The following is a 15,832-nucleotide window of genomic DNA, read 5'->3' on the forward strand; positions in this document are numbered from 1 at the left end:
CGACAAGATGCATATATGCATCAACAAGATGTGTACATATATCAATAAGATGCATACATGTATGTATCACATGTGTATTATTTAGTGTATATGACAATCAGACTCCAGAAATTTTGTCAAAAATAAAAATTCGAAGGACAAGATGCTTATATGCATCAACAAGATGTGTACATGTATCAACAAGATGCATGTATATTTCTAATACAACGTGAGATCGTTCTTGAAGAACTGAACTCCAGAAAAACATACGAAGCACATATTTTGCAGCGTCCTGTACAACCAGCAAAAAAGAAAGTATCTCAAGGTTTTCGCAACTTGACCCATCATAATAAAACGTCACACGTTATCATAGTTGTCTAAAAAAGCCTTGATCTAAGAAGCTGTACAGACTAGAGATTAGAAAGTCCGCCACAACGATGGCAATACTACACTCGTTCGGATAATGTTACCTTCTCCGCAGCGGATCGAATTCTTTATCCGAAAGAAAGCGGGTCACCGGTGTCCCCTTCGTCAGACCGTTAAATATTCAAGTTAAAAGCTAACATTTATATGCGTTAACAATTATTTTTGTCATTAAAGCGAGCGCCGTCGAGGGCAGGTCGCTGTGCAACCACAGGCGAGCGTACAAGCTCTTCACCGACTCGGTCAGCCCCAAATGTCGCTTCCCGGCGTTTCCATGTGAGCATGGCTACGATGGTCTTCTACGAGGCGACTGTTTCCCTTGCGGAGCGAACAATATGGGGAAACCGTGTGGTGACATGGGTTACTACAGTGATGAGTCGCCGGCGAGGGGTCAACTGTATCTGGTGACCAGGGACGAGGAACCCTTCTGCGCGCATCAGTACCAGGTGAAGGTGTACAACAGCCGTCGCGAACGACCCACCAGAAGTTATGGCAAGTTGCAAGTGACTTTGGTCGGAGATGGCTCTTTTAACGACAGCTTTGCGATGACGCGCAAGGACGAGGAACTTCTGGTGGGGTCCGTCCTTCAGAAGATCGTTGTTCCGCACCCTGCGATATCGGGTTTGGAGGCTATCGAGGTGAGGACTCAAAGTTTAGTACTTTACAAGTTTAAGAATACATCGTTTGAATCGGGGTTCACTCGGTTGCTCATTTATAATCTAACGCTTTTATAATAGTGTGATTTACGGCTCTCTTCTTTGTTTTAACCCCTTAGCCTACACGATTTTCGTCAGTCAGAGCTACCTAATTATTACTGCAGCATTAAAGCAAATAAAGAATGTTGAAGTGTTAAGTGTAATTTGGATTTAGCAATCTTAAATTATGCAAACTGCAATTAGTATCATATTCAAAACTCAATCTTTCTGCAAATACGATATAGTTTCGTCACATTTGAACTGTAACGTGCGTCACGAGTCTGACTCGTGGTTACAGACTAAGGGGTTAATAATAAAATAAGCTGACAGTATAAAAATAAAATACCATGTGTATATATGTCATGAACATATGGACGCTCTGTGAATATATAGAACGAGGCACTTAAAGCAACTTGAAAACCAATTTAAAACAATCTGAATGGTTGCTGTTGCTGACAGAAAAAAAATGCATTAGACCAAAATTATTTAGTATCAAGGAACTAGTAATATCATGTCAGACCTTCCATATCTGATGCACTCCAAGATGTCTGCCTTTAAGTGCCTTATCCTATAAATTACACTATCCATAATTTCTACTCGTTTCACTATATTTTTCATCATCTTCTGCCGCAGATCAAGTACACAGCGTACAGCGGTTGGATATCATCAGGCCTAGTGTCTTGGAGCATCGACAAGGTGGCCATAATCGACAGCTTCGGCAAAACGCTATCCGTCTGCAGGAAGGGCTTGACGTTAGAGTCCGGCAAGCCCATATTCCTCCCCCTGTTCGCCGGGGAATGCAACATACCCACCGAAAGCGAAAATTCGACGTCGCCTGTAGGACGACTGCTACAGGAGAAGCAGGGAGGCATCGGTCCGTTCACCAAAGAGCACAATTACGATCCGAAAGACAGCTTCTCGGTAGAAACCTTCTCAAACGAGCGTACCTCGTCGGTGTCCTCGTCGAAGGGTTTAGGTCCGTACACCAAGGAGCAGAATCTGCGGATAATCGAACGGAAGGAGAGCTTCAAGAACTTCGAGGAGAACGGTAACCGCCGCAGCACCTCGAATCCTTGGAACATCGTCGACATATCTGCGGACGGGGACTCGAATTCTTTGGAGAACTCTGATGCGGAGAAGGGTAGAGGGTTCTCTGGATCCAACTTCTTCACCAAAGCTCCCTCTTCCGATCCTTCCGTCGAATCAACCACGGAGTACTTGCCGGAGATCCGCGAGCCGGTGCTGCAGGTGAACAAGAAGGAAGCAGGGAGGTCCTTGAAGTTCCCCGAAATAACGGAGCCGATTCTAAGGCCGCGCTCCGCTAGGCAGAACACGAGGAACGAGGTCCACGTCCGGGAGAAGCAGAAGGACGAGATTCAGGAGACCTCTTCGACCTCCAGAGCGTTCACGGTGCAGTTCCTGCCGGAGAGGCTCGCTGGAATCCTGGCGCAGGCTGAGAGGTACGCCAGGCAGACTCTTCTTCCTTTGATCTCGCAGTACACCCCTAGCTTCGTGACCGGGTCACGCTACGAGGAGCCCAAGTACTTTCCACCCCTCGGCGAGATCGCTTCGGAGGACAGGGAGGAAACCACCGTGAACAAGGATCAGGAGTTCGACTCGCAGACCGACTCCAACGAAGCCAAACACGAGGACTCCGACGAAGGAGTATCTGCGGTTGTCGAGGAAGTTCACAATGGCGGATCGAACTCCTCGAAGAACGAGTGGGTGCCCATAGAACCGGTGTCTTCTAGGAAAGATCATAACGTCTCCAGGTCCCTCAACTGGGGCCACGAGAAATACAACTGGTCCACTCACTCAGAGAGCAGCTTCGAAACCAACATCGATGACTGGGTGCCCATCACCAAGAAGGACAATTCTGAACCTTCGAATAACTCCAACGAAGTTTCGGCCAACGACAGGGATGTTCAAGAATCTGTAACGGAAAGTCTTAGGAACGAGACGAACGAAGACAAGGACGAGAGGAAGTTCATACCTCTGTTTGACCCAGATGAATCATCCACTTCGGACGACTCTGAAACTCGCTCGAGCACTTACTCTCACATTCAGAAGATTCCGAGACCTGTGGGGAGGAACGCTAGTGGAAATTTGACGAGGAGCATGGTATTCCCGTATGCGTACGAGAGGAAGAAGGATCCTAGGACTAGGTACATTCCTCTGATACCTGAGGAGGATCTGGGAAGGTCTCGCTTCGTATTTGATAGGGAACGATGAACTGAAACTATTGCGTAGAATTTGCGATCGTGGTAAATGTGGTCTGTCGTCAAAAGGGGGTCGTGTTCTTGAAAGTTTGGAAATAGTGAGATGTGGATTCTTTGTCTTTTGATGTCTCATTATCAGCATTCGAAGGATTCATCATGACGTTAATTTAATCAGGATACCACGAAAATTTATTATCGTAATGGCAATCGTGTTGTACTTAAATTTGAGGGTCTGTATGTTGTAAAATTTAGAATCTTGAAATCTGATAATTTACATGTTTGGAAATTTGGAAATTTGAAGACCCTCATGTTACACTTAATTAAGAGATGGATCCCACTTGAATCGAATGGGAATAATTTGACGATCCCTAATTTGAAGACAGACCATTTGTTGAAACGTTGATTAATTTAATGCCAGTATGTGCAGTCCGCATCTGTAACATCGGGGAATAGAACGGCTTCAACGAAGAAAGCTTTAATGTTTGGTAAAAATTGGAGCCTTAACTTTATTTTTGTATATAGGAATTTTTTTACAATATACACATATATATGTATATACATACATACATATATATGTATATAGCTTCGCTGAAATCTGTTATCTTTCACATTCGTTACCGTTATTAATTCTTAGTTATTAGAATTGTTATTATCATCATCATCATCTCGTAATAGGTTCCCCATCGCGTTTTATTTATGCCGAACGGACGATCATAAGTGCGAAATCCCACATTTTTGTTTCTTTTGTATATAATGACCCAATGATTCTCGAGGAATCGCGAAGAATCGCTGAAATAGTATTATAACTTTTCCCTTCGTTAATTAATGTATGTACAGCTAAAATGTCCGCGCGAGCCGCAATTGTTCGCGGCTCACGGAGGACCGGATAGTCAAAAACGTATGGAAGAGACGATTTTAAATGGACTTCTATCGTGTATCTATAATATACCTGTTGTTTTTACTTAAAATAAATAACCCTCTTTTAAGAAGAAAAATGCGCCTTACAAGTCCGATGTACCTCATTTTTTTGTTCTTTTTTCTTTTTTTAATCACTCACACTCTTTCACACGCTCTATGCCTTTCTCTTCTCTCTCTCGATCCTTCACGAGTAACAAACTTATTTCAGGATATGCCCACTCCTGATATGTTCGACTATTAAAAATAACTCGATTCGCAGTCCTCGCTTCAACGTTTCTTCAGGTACCGATTGACGCGTCGAAACAGAACGCATCGTTCCACGTGGGGTCGACTCGATGCAAACGCAAACGTAATTTTCATTTCGCGGACAAAACTCTTTATTTCTATTCACTTATTACAATTACGTGCTCTACTGTTACGCTTTCGTATTTCATAAAGACAAGTCGTAATAGCAATGCTTTGTTGGTACAAGAAATTACTTTCTTCTAACTTCTTCTGTCTCAAACAATTGCCTTTAGTCTATGTTTACAATCTTTATTGCTGTCAATTTTTGTTAAAGTTAAAATAAAATTTATTTTCATTGAAATTGTTCATAATCATCATGTTTATAATCATCATTGCTATCAATTTTCTTTAATGTTAAAATAAAATTCATTTTTCTTGAAGTTGTTCATAATCATCATTGCTATCAATTTTCTTTAATCTTAAAATAAAATTCATTTTTCTTGAAGTTGTTCATAATCATCATTGCTACCAATTTTCTTTAATCTTAAAATAAAATTCATTTTTCTTGAAGTTGTTCATAATCATCATTGCTATCAATTTTCTTTAATCTTAAAATAAAATTCATTTTTCTTGAAGTTGTTCATAATCATCATTGCTATCAATTTTCTTTAATCTTAAAATAAAATTCATTTTTCTTGAAGTTGTTCATAATCATCATTGCTATCAATTTTCTTTAATGTTAAAATAAAATTCATTTTTTTGAAGTTGTTCATAATCATCATTGCTATCAATTTTCTTTAATGTTAAAATAAAATTCATTTTTCTTGAAGTTGTTCATAATCATCATTGCTATCAATTTTCTTTAATCTTAAAATAAAATTCATTTTTCTTGAAGTTGTTCATAATCATCATTGCTATCAATTTTCTTTAATCTTAAAATAAAATTCATTTTTCTTGAAGTTGTTCATAATCATCATTGCTATCAATTTTCTTTAATCTTAAAATAAAATTCGTTTTTCTTGAAGTTGTTCATAGTCATCATTATCAATTTTCATTAATGTTAAAATAAAATTTATTTTCTTTGAAATTTTTCATAATCATCATTGCTATCAATTTTCATTAATGTAAAAATAAAATTAGCGTTGCTTGAAATTCTTCATAAAATAAATTTTATATCATTGTTCCTTAATCTGAATGAAATAAAAAATTCATACAATACATCGCTTTGTAACAACCAATAAAAATGGTAAACCTTGCATTTGCAATAAGTGAACAGCAAAGAGTTGTCCACGTAAAACAGAATAAAAAAATATGTCCTAGCAGTGAAGTTAAAAAAGAGCAATCTTGCATTGATTCGACGGGACGAAAGAAAAATCTTGGTTTCTGGTCGACGGTGTATTCCGTTAGGCAAGGAAGAAGGGACTGCGAATATAATGAAAAACTTACTACTTACATACATATTTAACAAACACGCAGTCTTATCAAGTAGAACCCGTGAACGAACTCTGACAAGTAAAAAGGTATAGTAGTAGCCTATCGTATAATATACTCTAGTAGAAATTTGGTTCGACTTGTCCCGCAACCAGGGCGACGAAACGATTGACGCTGAAACTCAAACTAATAGTTACCCACAGTTCTTACGTGATTTACTACACATACACAGTATCGTTCTACGAGCAAACATTGACGGAAATGAAACTTTCAACCCCTTGCGTCGGTAACCTGAGCCAAAAATGAACGATGATGCTTGGGACAACAGTTGGGGTGAGATAATAGCAAATATTTTATGTTAGAAAGGAAACTGACAGGGTTGGAGTGACCCATTTATCCACTTATTTATCTTGTGGGTCAAAATTATAAGAAAAATTAACTATGGAACTCTACTCAATGTTGACAACAGTTGGGTCAAGTAGCAAATATTGAATATTTTATGTTAGAAAGGAAAGTGACAGGGTTGTGACCCATTCCTTATTCATCTTATTCACCATATTCACATGGGTCCAATTATAAGAAAAATTAACTACGGTACTCTACCAATGTTGACAATAATTAGGGCAAGTAGCAAATATTGAACATTTTATGTTAGAAAGGAAATTAACAGAATTGGAGTGACCCATTCCTTATTCACTTATTCACCATATTCACATGGGTCCAATTATAAGAAAAATTAACTACGGTACTCTACCAATGTTGACAATAATTAGGGCAAGTAGCAAATATTGAACATTTTATATTAGAAAGGAAATTAACAGGGTTGCAGTGACCCATCCCTCATTCTCCTTATTCACATGGATCAAAATAAGAAAAATTAACTATGGAACCCAATGTTGATCTTCTCTACCTTTGGACCACTCGTCCACTTAACATAAATAATATTAAAATTTGTCTTAAACAACAAAAATTATGTCATAAGTAATTAACGTAACATCTCTCAAACCAAATAAAACCAACGCAAGGGGTTAACAAATGGAGTCTGACAATAACAGAATATAAACTAATTTGATTGAATTAATCAAAGGCTAGGAGTACACTGAAAACCATCGCTTTCTCACTAGTAAAAATATTATACAATCGGCCGACAAGTGTCGAGCTACAAACAATGACGCCTGCAATAAGCAACCGTAAAATTCTTAAAAATATGTCGTCCAATGTACTCGTGACCTAAGAAACGAACTAAAATAGGACATCCAAGATCAGGAAGACGATTCTATACCCTCTGTCAGGTGACTTATCAAGATACTGTATTTGTGTAACACGGCATAACTAAAAAGCAGTACGCACTGCTTGCCGCATCGAGTTTGTTTCTTCGTGTTCTAACTGTAAGCTCGGAATCGACGTTGCAAGTGTTTCTAACACGACAGTGAAGCATTACAGGATGATTCTTCGTTAAAAATATATATATAAATCATAGCGCTTTTGGGAAAATTTTAGGGTTGAGCGAGGTTGTTTTTGAGAAATTAAAAATGGGGAACGGTAACTATTTGGTAAGTTTTTGTACGTACAGTTACATGTAATAACTTGTAGAGAAAGGTGTCTTTCACCACTCACCTGACTTATTCCTGTTCTCCTTCGTTAGCCTTCTAATGTGTTTTGAATGATTTGAAATGTTTGGGTGAAGCTAGGGGTTTGAGAATTTGGGGGGTTGGAAAATTAGGAAATTAGGGATTTGGGAGATTGGGAATTTGGAGGTTTGAAAATTTGGGAGATTAGGAATTTGAGAGATTGAGAATTTGGGGGTGTGAGAATTTGGGGGTTTGAGAATTTGGGAAATTGGGAATTTGGAAGCTTGAGAATTTGGGAGATTGGGAATTTGGGAGATTGAGAATTTGGGAGATTGGAAATTTGGGGATGTGAGAATTTGGAGGGTTGAGAATTTGGGGGTTTCGGAATTTGGGAGATTGAGAATTTGGAAGCTTGAGAATTCGGAAGATTGGAAATTTGGGGATGTGAGAATTTGGAAGCTTGAGAATTCGGAAGATTGGAAATTTGGGGATGTGAGAATTTGGGGGGTTGAGAACTTGGGGGTTTGAGAACTTGGGGGTTTGAGAACTTGAGGGTTTGAGAATTTGGAAGATTGAGAATTTGGAAGCTTGAGAATTCGGAAGATTGGAAATTTGGGGATGTGAGAATTTGGAAGCTTGAGAATTTGAGAGATTGGGAATTTGGGTGATTGAGAATTTGGAAGCTTGAGAATTCGGAAGATTGGAAATTTGGGGATGTGAGAATTTGGGGGGGTTGAGAACTTGGGGGTTTGAGAACTTGAGGGTTTGAGAATTTGGAAGATTGAGAATTTGGAAGCTTGAGAATTCGGAAGATTGGCAATTTGGGGATGCAAGAATTTAGGAATTTAAGAATCTGTGAATCTGAGAGTTTCCAGAACGTGAACTCAAAACCTGTCAAATTTAGGTTCCCGAAGAATGAAAAATTTGTGCCTCCGCAAATATGAAAAATCATAAAACTAGATGTACTAATTTGAGCTTCTGAAAATCAGAAATTTGAGCATAAAGCTGCGCGCGCATATGAGCCCCATATAATCACACATCACTGTACGTATAAAAACTTAAAAATCATTTTAACAGAAAATGATACATGGTATAAAATTTATTGTACAACTTCGATTTATTTCTTAAGGAAAAATCACCCTGTGCCCATTTGTATCGTGTTTTGCACCCTTGAGAAACAAACTCGAGGAAGCAGTCAAAGAACATACGCTACTTTTCTCTCAGCACGCCTCGGTACACACTCATACGAACATTCGCTCATTCTATAGATAATCATGTACATTTTGAGTTCCGTTTCTTTTAACGAACATTACAAACGCGTCCGTGAAACATTTGTTTCGCTCAGGTTCGCAATCGTTTTGTATTCTCCAACGACCATGTCTATCTTCACGTTTCTCACGCTTTGTTCACTTTCCTTGGAACACTTAAGTTATTAGCGCTACGACATACAAAAGATAAGGCCGCCACGATAATACACTGACTAGATCAGTTTCATTTACTCTCTCTCTCTTCCTTTCTCTCATTCTCTCTTCGAAAAATCCGAGACCATCGTCCCTGTGTTTCTATATCAACAAAAATATTCAGGACACGGTTATCTCTCTGGTCAACAAAATATACTATGTGTCTCCTTTCGTATCCTGAGCACTAATCTACGACACGCGTGACCACGTTACACGCTGGGGAAGTATCCTTCGATCGGAAGTGTAATTAAAAACCTCGTATAAGCACAGCATAGGCCCTGATGAATTCTCTGTTTACGCGGGACACGAAATTTGTGGGTCAAAGAAAATCTCGTACGAGAACGCAAGTACTAACAACGGTTCGTTCATTTAGGAATTTTTTAGAGGAACAATTTCGATTAAGGGATGCACTCGAGTGCAACGTTAGGCTTCTCAGGGAACCTGAGTACATTATTTATAATTACAAGGTGAATTCGCAGCGCAGTATGAGAATCTAGAAAGTACTTAGGGGTAGTAATTTGGGGGTCTGAGATGGGTTGTCTTGGAATTTGGGGATGTAGGAATTTAGGGGTCAGTACATTTGAGAGCCTTGAACTTAGTAATCTGAAACTTCTGAGAATTGTGAATTCAAAGGTCTGAAAACTAGGAGATCTGAAAATTGATAACCTAAGAACTTAACAATCTAAAAATTTAGAAAGTTAGGAACTTAAGAATCTGGAAATCTAAGAATAGTAATTTAGAAATGTAAAAAATTCTCAGGAACCCCAAAAATAACCTAACCTGTACACTCTGTCACATCTCCTAACATCAGCTCACAATTTAAGGACGTTACGTCCGCACGAGGTTTCGCTTGAGCCACAAATTTTGACGCCCCTGTACATATTTCGCGAACGTACACGATGTTATACAAAAGAAGACGGCAATATCGCTCGAGCATAATCGTACAATTATAAGGTACAGATTACATCGAGAGCCTAACGATCCAGTCTTTCCAACGATATGATTTTAAAACATATTCTTAAAACCGTGAAAAACTTCAACACGTTCCCTGCCGACCGAATTTCAATACACATCACGTTATTAGTAATAATTTTTGCTTGTTATATATACCTTACAATATTCATAAGATTGCAAAAATGATCATTATTTCAAAAACGTGTAGCATTATGTACTACATAAAGCAACTGTTTTTAACGTAGCAGAAATGTCTAATACGATACATTGTATATAGTTGAAGAATTTTAAAAATGAATTTCTAACTTGTCAAATTGGTATCTCGAATTAACAGTGCAATTATAGAATAATATTTGAAAGTTTCAATTTCGCTAAATTACGTTCGAAGAACTTAATATTTGAAAGTTCTTCGCTCTCGTCGAGGGACAATCTTGAAAGGTAAAATTCCTCTAACTCGAAACGTTATGGCAGTCTATGTGTTAACGATCAAAACAGGGCAGAAAACGTATGAATAAATTATCCTTTTGGTCGCAAAATTGAACGAAAGAGGTGCCGTTTTCTCTCGTACTTGTATTTCCACGTACTCGTCTCAAAGAGCAACGCGTCTCCGATATCAGCGCGCAAATGAACGCGTCTAAGGACGAACCGAATAAAAGAAGACGGATTCAGGGATGCAACGTACTAAAAACCGTTTCGCAACGTGACCGAAATCGTGTCTCGATGTCTATCGTCGTCACAATGATCGGTAAAATGTCGGTTGACGTGGATAAGGACGGAGGTGGCTAACTAGGAACTGCGAGGCACTGCAAAAAGGTAAGAACACGAGCAGCGTTTTCTACTGGCATTCGTTTGCCGCAGTCTCACGAAATTAAACGTGTTTTATTGCTTCTGTCTATCTCTTTCTAATGTTCTTCTCTTTTAACCCTTTCGCTGCAGCGAAGTCATTTCTTGAGAATGGCATCAAAAGTTTGATTAAACGGTTATGAAATTTCAACGAATTAGTTCTAGAATAAGGTTGGTTAACGATAGTTTTTGAGTCCCTGCAAGTCTTGCTTATTACAGTAGCCATCCATGTCTGGCGATAGCCTCATTGTACTTCTCATATGCAACGATGGCCTCCAAGCACTCTACTGTAGTATTCTTTAGTACATAGCGATAGTCTAAAAATCTTTCTTGAGCGGTAATATCAAATGTTACTATAATGGTAATTTGTACGGATGCTCTATACGCGTGAATACTATAGTAGCCTTCCATGCATAGTGTAAGACTATAACTATATATAGCATTTAACAAGTGATCTTCAAGCACGATTCATCGAGTGATAATCGCGATGGATGGTTACTATAGACTTACTGTACTTTCATACGCTGACATTCTTCAATAATAATTACTATAGTAATCGTTCATACGCAGCAACAGTCTTCACGAACGATTACCACAGTAACTTCCTGCACTGTCTTCGTAGCCTTTAACTCGGAACAATAGTAATCACCTGGACGGATGATTACTATAGTCTTCCATGCGAAGCAATAATTTTCATGAAGTACAGCAACCTTTCGTACAAGGTAATAATCTTTACGAATGGTTACTACATCTTTTGTACATCGTACTGATTCGGACTTTTGAATGATTACTATAATAGCCAAATTATTGAACAGCGTATTGATCGTGTCTACTACGCTTTCTGCATCGAAAGGGTTAAATCAGAGAAAAATACATCGGCGTAGGAAAATTTGACAAGTATCCTGAACTAATCCAAGAAACTTTCCATCCTGTTCGCGAAATACTATTAACGTATCTGAAATATCTATAAAGAAAGGATCTTGTACAATTTATTGGGCTTCCCGTCGCATCGGGTACATGGTTTTTAAATACGGTGCAGTAACGTAGCGTTAAAAAAACGAACGATCGTCGCGCGCAAAAGAACTCCTGTCACGCTGACAGCTTCGACGAGCGTAGTCCTATTGGATCAATAATGTATGTAGATTATCAAAAAACATCACAGTCGGGTTACTAGATTTTAGAGAAGCGTCCGCTGAATTCGTACTTGGCTATACTTTCACCGAACACTGAAGCTGCTTTCTTCCGATTCTCAAGTCCGATGAAAGTATTGTCACTATTCGATACTTTTAGTTCTTCCGCACGCGACGGAATCGTTCGACGCAGCTGAATAAAGATTTTCGACTGTAGGATTCTAGTACAGTATCCGTATTAGCTTTGTTTTCCCATGGAACGACTTGAAGCGGTTCTTCCTGTAGGCGCCTCCACGCGAACCATACACACAAGGTGTTCCAAAGTTAATCAAATTTGCAATAGCAATTTGACTCTATCGAACCTCGACAATTTTTAACTCCTTTTAAATGCAATTTAAATTTAAAAATAAATATAACCCGCTCCACTCTTTTTCAAAGTCTTTTAACTTAAACATCCTGTGTTCTGTCTATAAAATGACCACTGCGGGTTTAATTAAACAAAATCACATTAATCGATAAATAATAGTTGAATGATATGTCGTAACGAAATTCTTGTTGAGGTAAGCTGAAACTTTGAAACACCCTGTACGCGATCAACAAAATCAAAGAAATTCTAGAGGAACGAATTCTACGACGCCCAAGTGACCGTATATCACTTTTTGTCGAACAGGGGTAATTTGCTCCTGACGGCACCCTCGCAAACGACTAACCTCTGCGCGGCCGAGATGCTACACAGAGGAACAGGCCCCTCTAAGCTCGCTTTCAACAACGTTAACCTAGTGGAACCGGCATCGTGATCAGCGAATCGCAAGCTGCCAGCTTGCTTCCTCTCGAAGTATTCGACGATCTTTGAGATGGTTTTACTGGAAGACCCTATGCCGCTTAACCTGTCCTCCCAGCAGGAGTCGCCGCCACCTAAACTGGCTATATCCTCGGACGAGTCGGTGTATATGGAGCTGGTCCTGTGATCGTCCAACAGGAACAGGCTACTGGCTGCCGAACTACTCAGGGTCGACGTGTGTCGGCGATTCGGAGGCTCTGGACTGAGATCCTCGCCGAGGCAACTGAAGAACCCTGACTCGCAGCTTCCGCGCCTTCTGGGCTCCCAACCGTCGCGGAACAGCGGATGAGTAAACAAGCTGGCTGCGCCTACCTTCGTAGCCACCTGAAAATGTAACAGAGCAGCTGTAACTTCTGGTACTTTGTCCTATTTATAATTAAGGATAGATAAACTCTGCGATTAATTAATTCCATGACCGAACTGCGCTGTTATCTGGACATATTAATTTCCATATATTCAAACTTCTAAATTTATTAACTATAAAATATTCTAATTGACAAATTTACAAATCTTACAAGTTTACAAATCTCTGCTGAATTTTGCTGGTAGTATACATTTGAGTCTACCGGTACTCACGAGCGATTAAATTTATATAGAGCGTGATTGAAACAAGTGTCACAGCGTACAAATTTGGGAATCATTATAAATTAGTCCGGTTGAAATAAACAGCCCAAAACCTCGCGATACCGATCGCTCTTTTTTCCCCGCAGAGTCTCGTAAAAACTGTCGCACCTTTCTCTCCCACTTCTTCCTGGCAGTTGGACTGCTCGGCTCGGAGCTCGGTTTCTTCCTGTCCAAGATCTTGGCGATACTGTCGTTCTGGGCAGGTTTGAACTTGGCGATAGCATCGGTGACACTTGGTCTGACGTCTTCCAGCGACGGTAGCTCCAAGCAGCTGGAGAACAAGTCACCGAGGATCTTCTTCACGCCACCCAACGCGTGGAACGGATTCGCCGTCATTGGCCTGTAATGCGGGTCTCTTCTGCTCGCTAGTTCCGCTACCCTCCTCGCTGAATGACATCTCGCCTTGTCCGACGGCGTCGCGTTATCGCAACCTCTCGCGTCCGCCGATTGACTCCTGAGACGAGCGGTCTTACGTTTCATGGAACGTCCCTCCCGGGTGATCTCGTCCATGCTGGACATCAGGCTCGGGTCCACGGACTGACGTTTACAGATACTCGTCTTCGATTCCTCCTCGTAATTGCTGATCATGCTGTCCAGGTTCGCGGTGATCTCCGGGAAGGTTGGCCTCGACTTTGGCTCGTACTGAAACCAAAAGGTTTTTATTTTTAGTTCATCTGTTTATCGGTCATTTCGTTCGACAGACAGTACGTGATCGTTTAAAGAACTCATTTTTATTATTATGCAATATCAGACGCGACCTTGAGGGAAACGAACAATAAGCTTGATATTAAACGCGGTAGAAATTTTCTTTCTTTTTCAGTATGATTGCTGGTAATCATGGTTACGCGTTAACTAAGCGGAAAGCCTAAATTGTCGACTGTACTTGTGGAATTGGATGACGTGTACAGTGTATCCGTTCTAGGTATACACCTGATTCTTGCAAGTATCAGCGTCTCACGGACTGCTAATTTATTTTATATCATACTGTCCACAGTGATTAACATGTATGGGTAGTAACATATCAAATATTAGTATTATAATGTAACAGTTGTTTTCTTCCTCCAGTAACAGAAGATTCAGGCAAATTACATGGACGAATGGACAAGTTGTTCGAATGATGGACAGTTCAGTTCCTAATTCTTAGTTTGTGATTGAAAGAAGTTGAGAATAATCGATGAAGATTCCGATAAATCCTTACTCACCGTGCAACAATTGAAGGCAAGCTGCAGGAAGGCTGGTGGTGGATCAGCTGCCGCGCAGATCTCTGCCACGGCCAGGTAATCGAGGCCAAAGTTATCTGACCGTGGCAGAACGTCCGGATCGGCCGGCACGCGGCCGATCAGCTCGCAAACCACGATGCCGAACGAGAAAACGTCCGACCTGTGATCGTACCATTGACCCTTCAGGCATTCCGGTGACATCCAATAGGGACTGCCTACCGTGCTCAGCCTGTATCCCGAACTGGGATCCGGAATCTTAGCTGCTAATCCAAAATCGCCCACCACCGCAGTCAACTCGGAAGTGTTCTCGTCCTTCTTGATCAGTACGTTCTTCGAGGTGAGATCGCGATGAAACAGACCTCGACTGTGAAGATACGTCATCCCTCGTGACACATCCCTGGCTAGGTTCATCCTAATTAGATGTGGAAGCGGCGTATGCCTCGACATGATCAGCTGTTCCAGACTACCGCCGTTTATGTATTCTGTTAACGCGTGCAGCTGACCCTCGTGCACGCATACGCCCATGAACCTGCAAACGATTGAACCTTGCTGAAATGTTTCGCAGGAAATTGTGCTTGGAAAAAGGAAGTTAAGATACGCGCATGACTCATCGTGTTGAGAAGTTTCAAAAGGCTGTAATGAAGCTACGAGAACTTAGACATTTTTAGAAACTTTAAAGCTTCATTCATATCGCCTTTTTCTGTTCCTATCAGAATCATGTAACTTTAGGATCATGAGACTTTACTTGGCATTGTAGGTTAAAGGAGACTATTTTCATAAATTCATATCTCGTCAAACATAATTTCTGACGTCTCAGCCAACAAACAGAAACTGTGTAGCAACCGTTAACGTTATTCTGATTGCGAGAGACGTTCCCAAGACCTTTCTGCGGAACAAATTGCAGCTGAATAATTGAGGAAAGAGCTAAAGTTCCCCTTTAAAGGCACGCTTCTCGATTTTCGAAGAACAGATTTTAGAGTGCCACCTTTACGTCCTTGCCGAGGAAACCAAAGATGAGAGAAGGTTTTCTGTTTGACGGACAGCGTGGTTTAATTGCCAAGCAAGTCGCGGACTCGGTTCCATTTATCAATCGACGCACGAACCAATGAGTTGTTTCTGTCGTTACTCATCTTTTCTTATAAAGGTTGTAACTAGTGATGGCCGTTCAATACCCCTGCTTTCAAAAGGCTAGTAATGGCGGACTCGGTTATAGCCGTTACTCGAATTAATTTAAGTATGGTAGATTTTCAGTGTAAGTTATGTTGCCATGGACTTTAATATAAACCAAATAACTACTTC

The 15,832-nt window shown here is 40.2% G+C and overlaps 2 protein-coding genes across 4 annotated transcripts in view; one reads left to right on the top strand and one right to left on the bottom strand.

Moving 5' to 3' along the window:
• Positions 1 to 4,311, top strand: part of LOC100878731 (uncharacterized) — a 32,357-nt gene extending 28,046 nt beyond the window's left edge. Inside the window, exons 6-7 of the mRNA XM_003700401.3 lie at positions 580 to 1,040; positions 1,731 to 4,311. Of these exons, the coding sequence (XP_003700449.3) occupies positions 580 to 1,040; positions 1,731 to 3,329 (2,060 nt within the window). The 3' untranslated portion in view covers positions 3,330 to 4,311. The remainder of the gene's footprint in view (positions 1 to 579; positions 1,041 to 1,730) is intronic.
• A 4,234-nt stretch (positions 4,312 to 8,545) lies between these two features.
• The window catches only part of cdi (serine/threonine kinase), a 45,445-nt gene continuing 38,158 nt past the window's right edge, over positions 8,546 to 15,832 (bottom strand). For all 3 annotated transcript variants that reach the window (XM_076534366.1, XM_012298919.2, XM_012298918.2), the window contains exons 4-6: positions 14,516 to 15,062; positions 13,422 to 13,955; positions 8,546 to 13,013 (exon numbers count right to left, since the gene is read on the bottom strand). In XM_076534366.1, the coding sequence (XP_076390481.1) occupies positions 12,501 to 13,013; positions 13,422 to 13,955; positions 14,516 to 15,062 (1,594 nt within the window). In that variant the 3' untranslated portion in view covers positions 8,546 to 12,500. The remainder of the gene's footprint in view (positions 13,014 to 13,421; positions 13,956 to 14,515; positions 15,063 to 15,832) is intronic.

This window comes from Megachile rotundata, chromosome 1, assembly GCF_050947335.1.
Source record: "Megachile rotundata isolate GNS110a chromosome 1, iyMegRotu1, whole genome shotgun sequence".
Taxonomy (NCBI): Eukaryota; Metazoa; Arthropoda; class Insecta; order Hymenoptera; family Megachilidae; genus Megachile; species Megachile rotundata.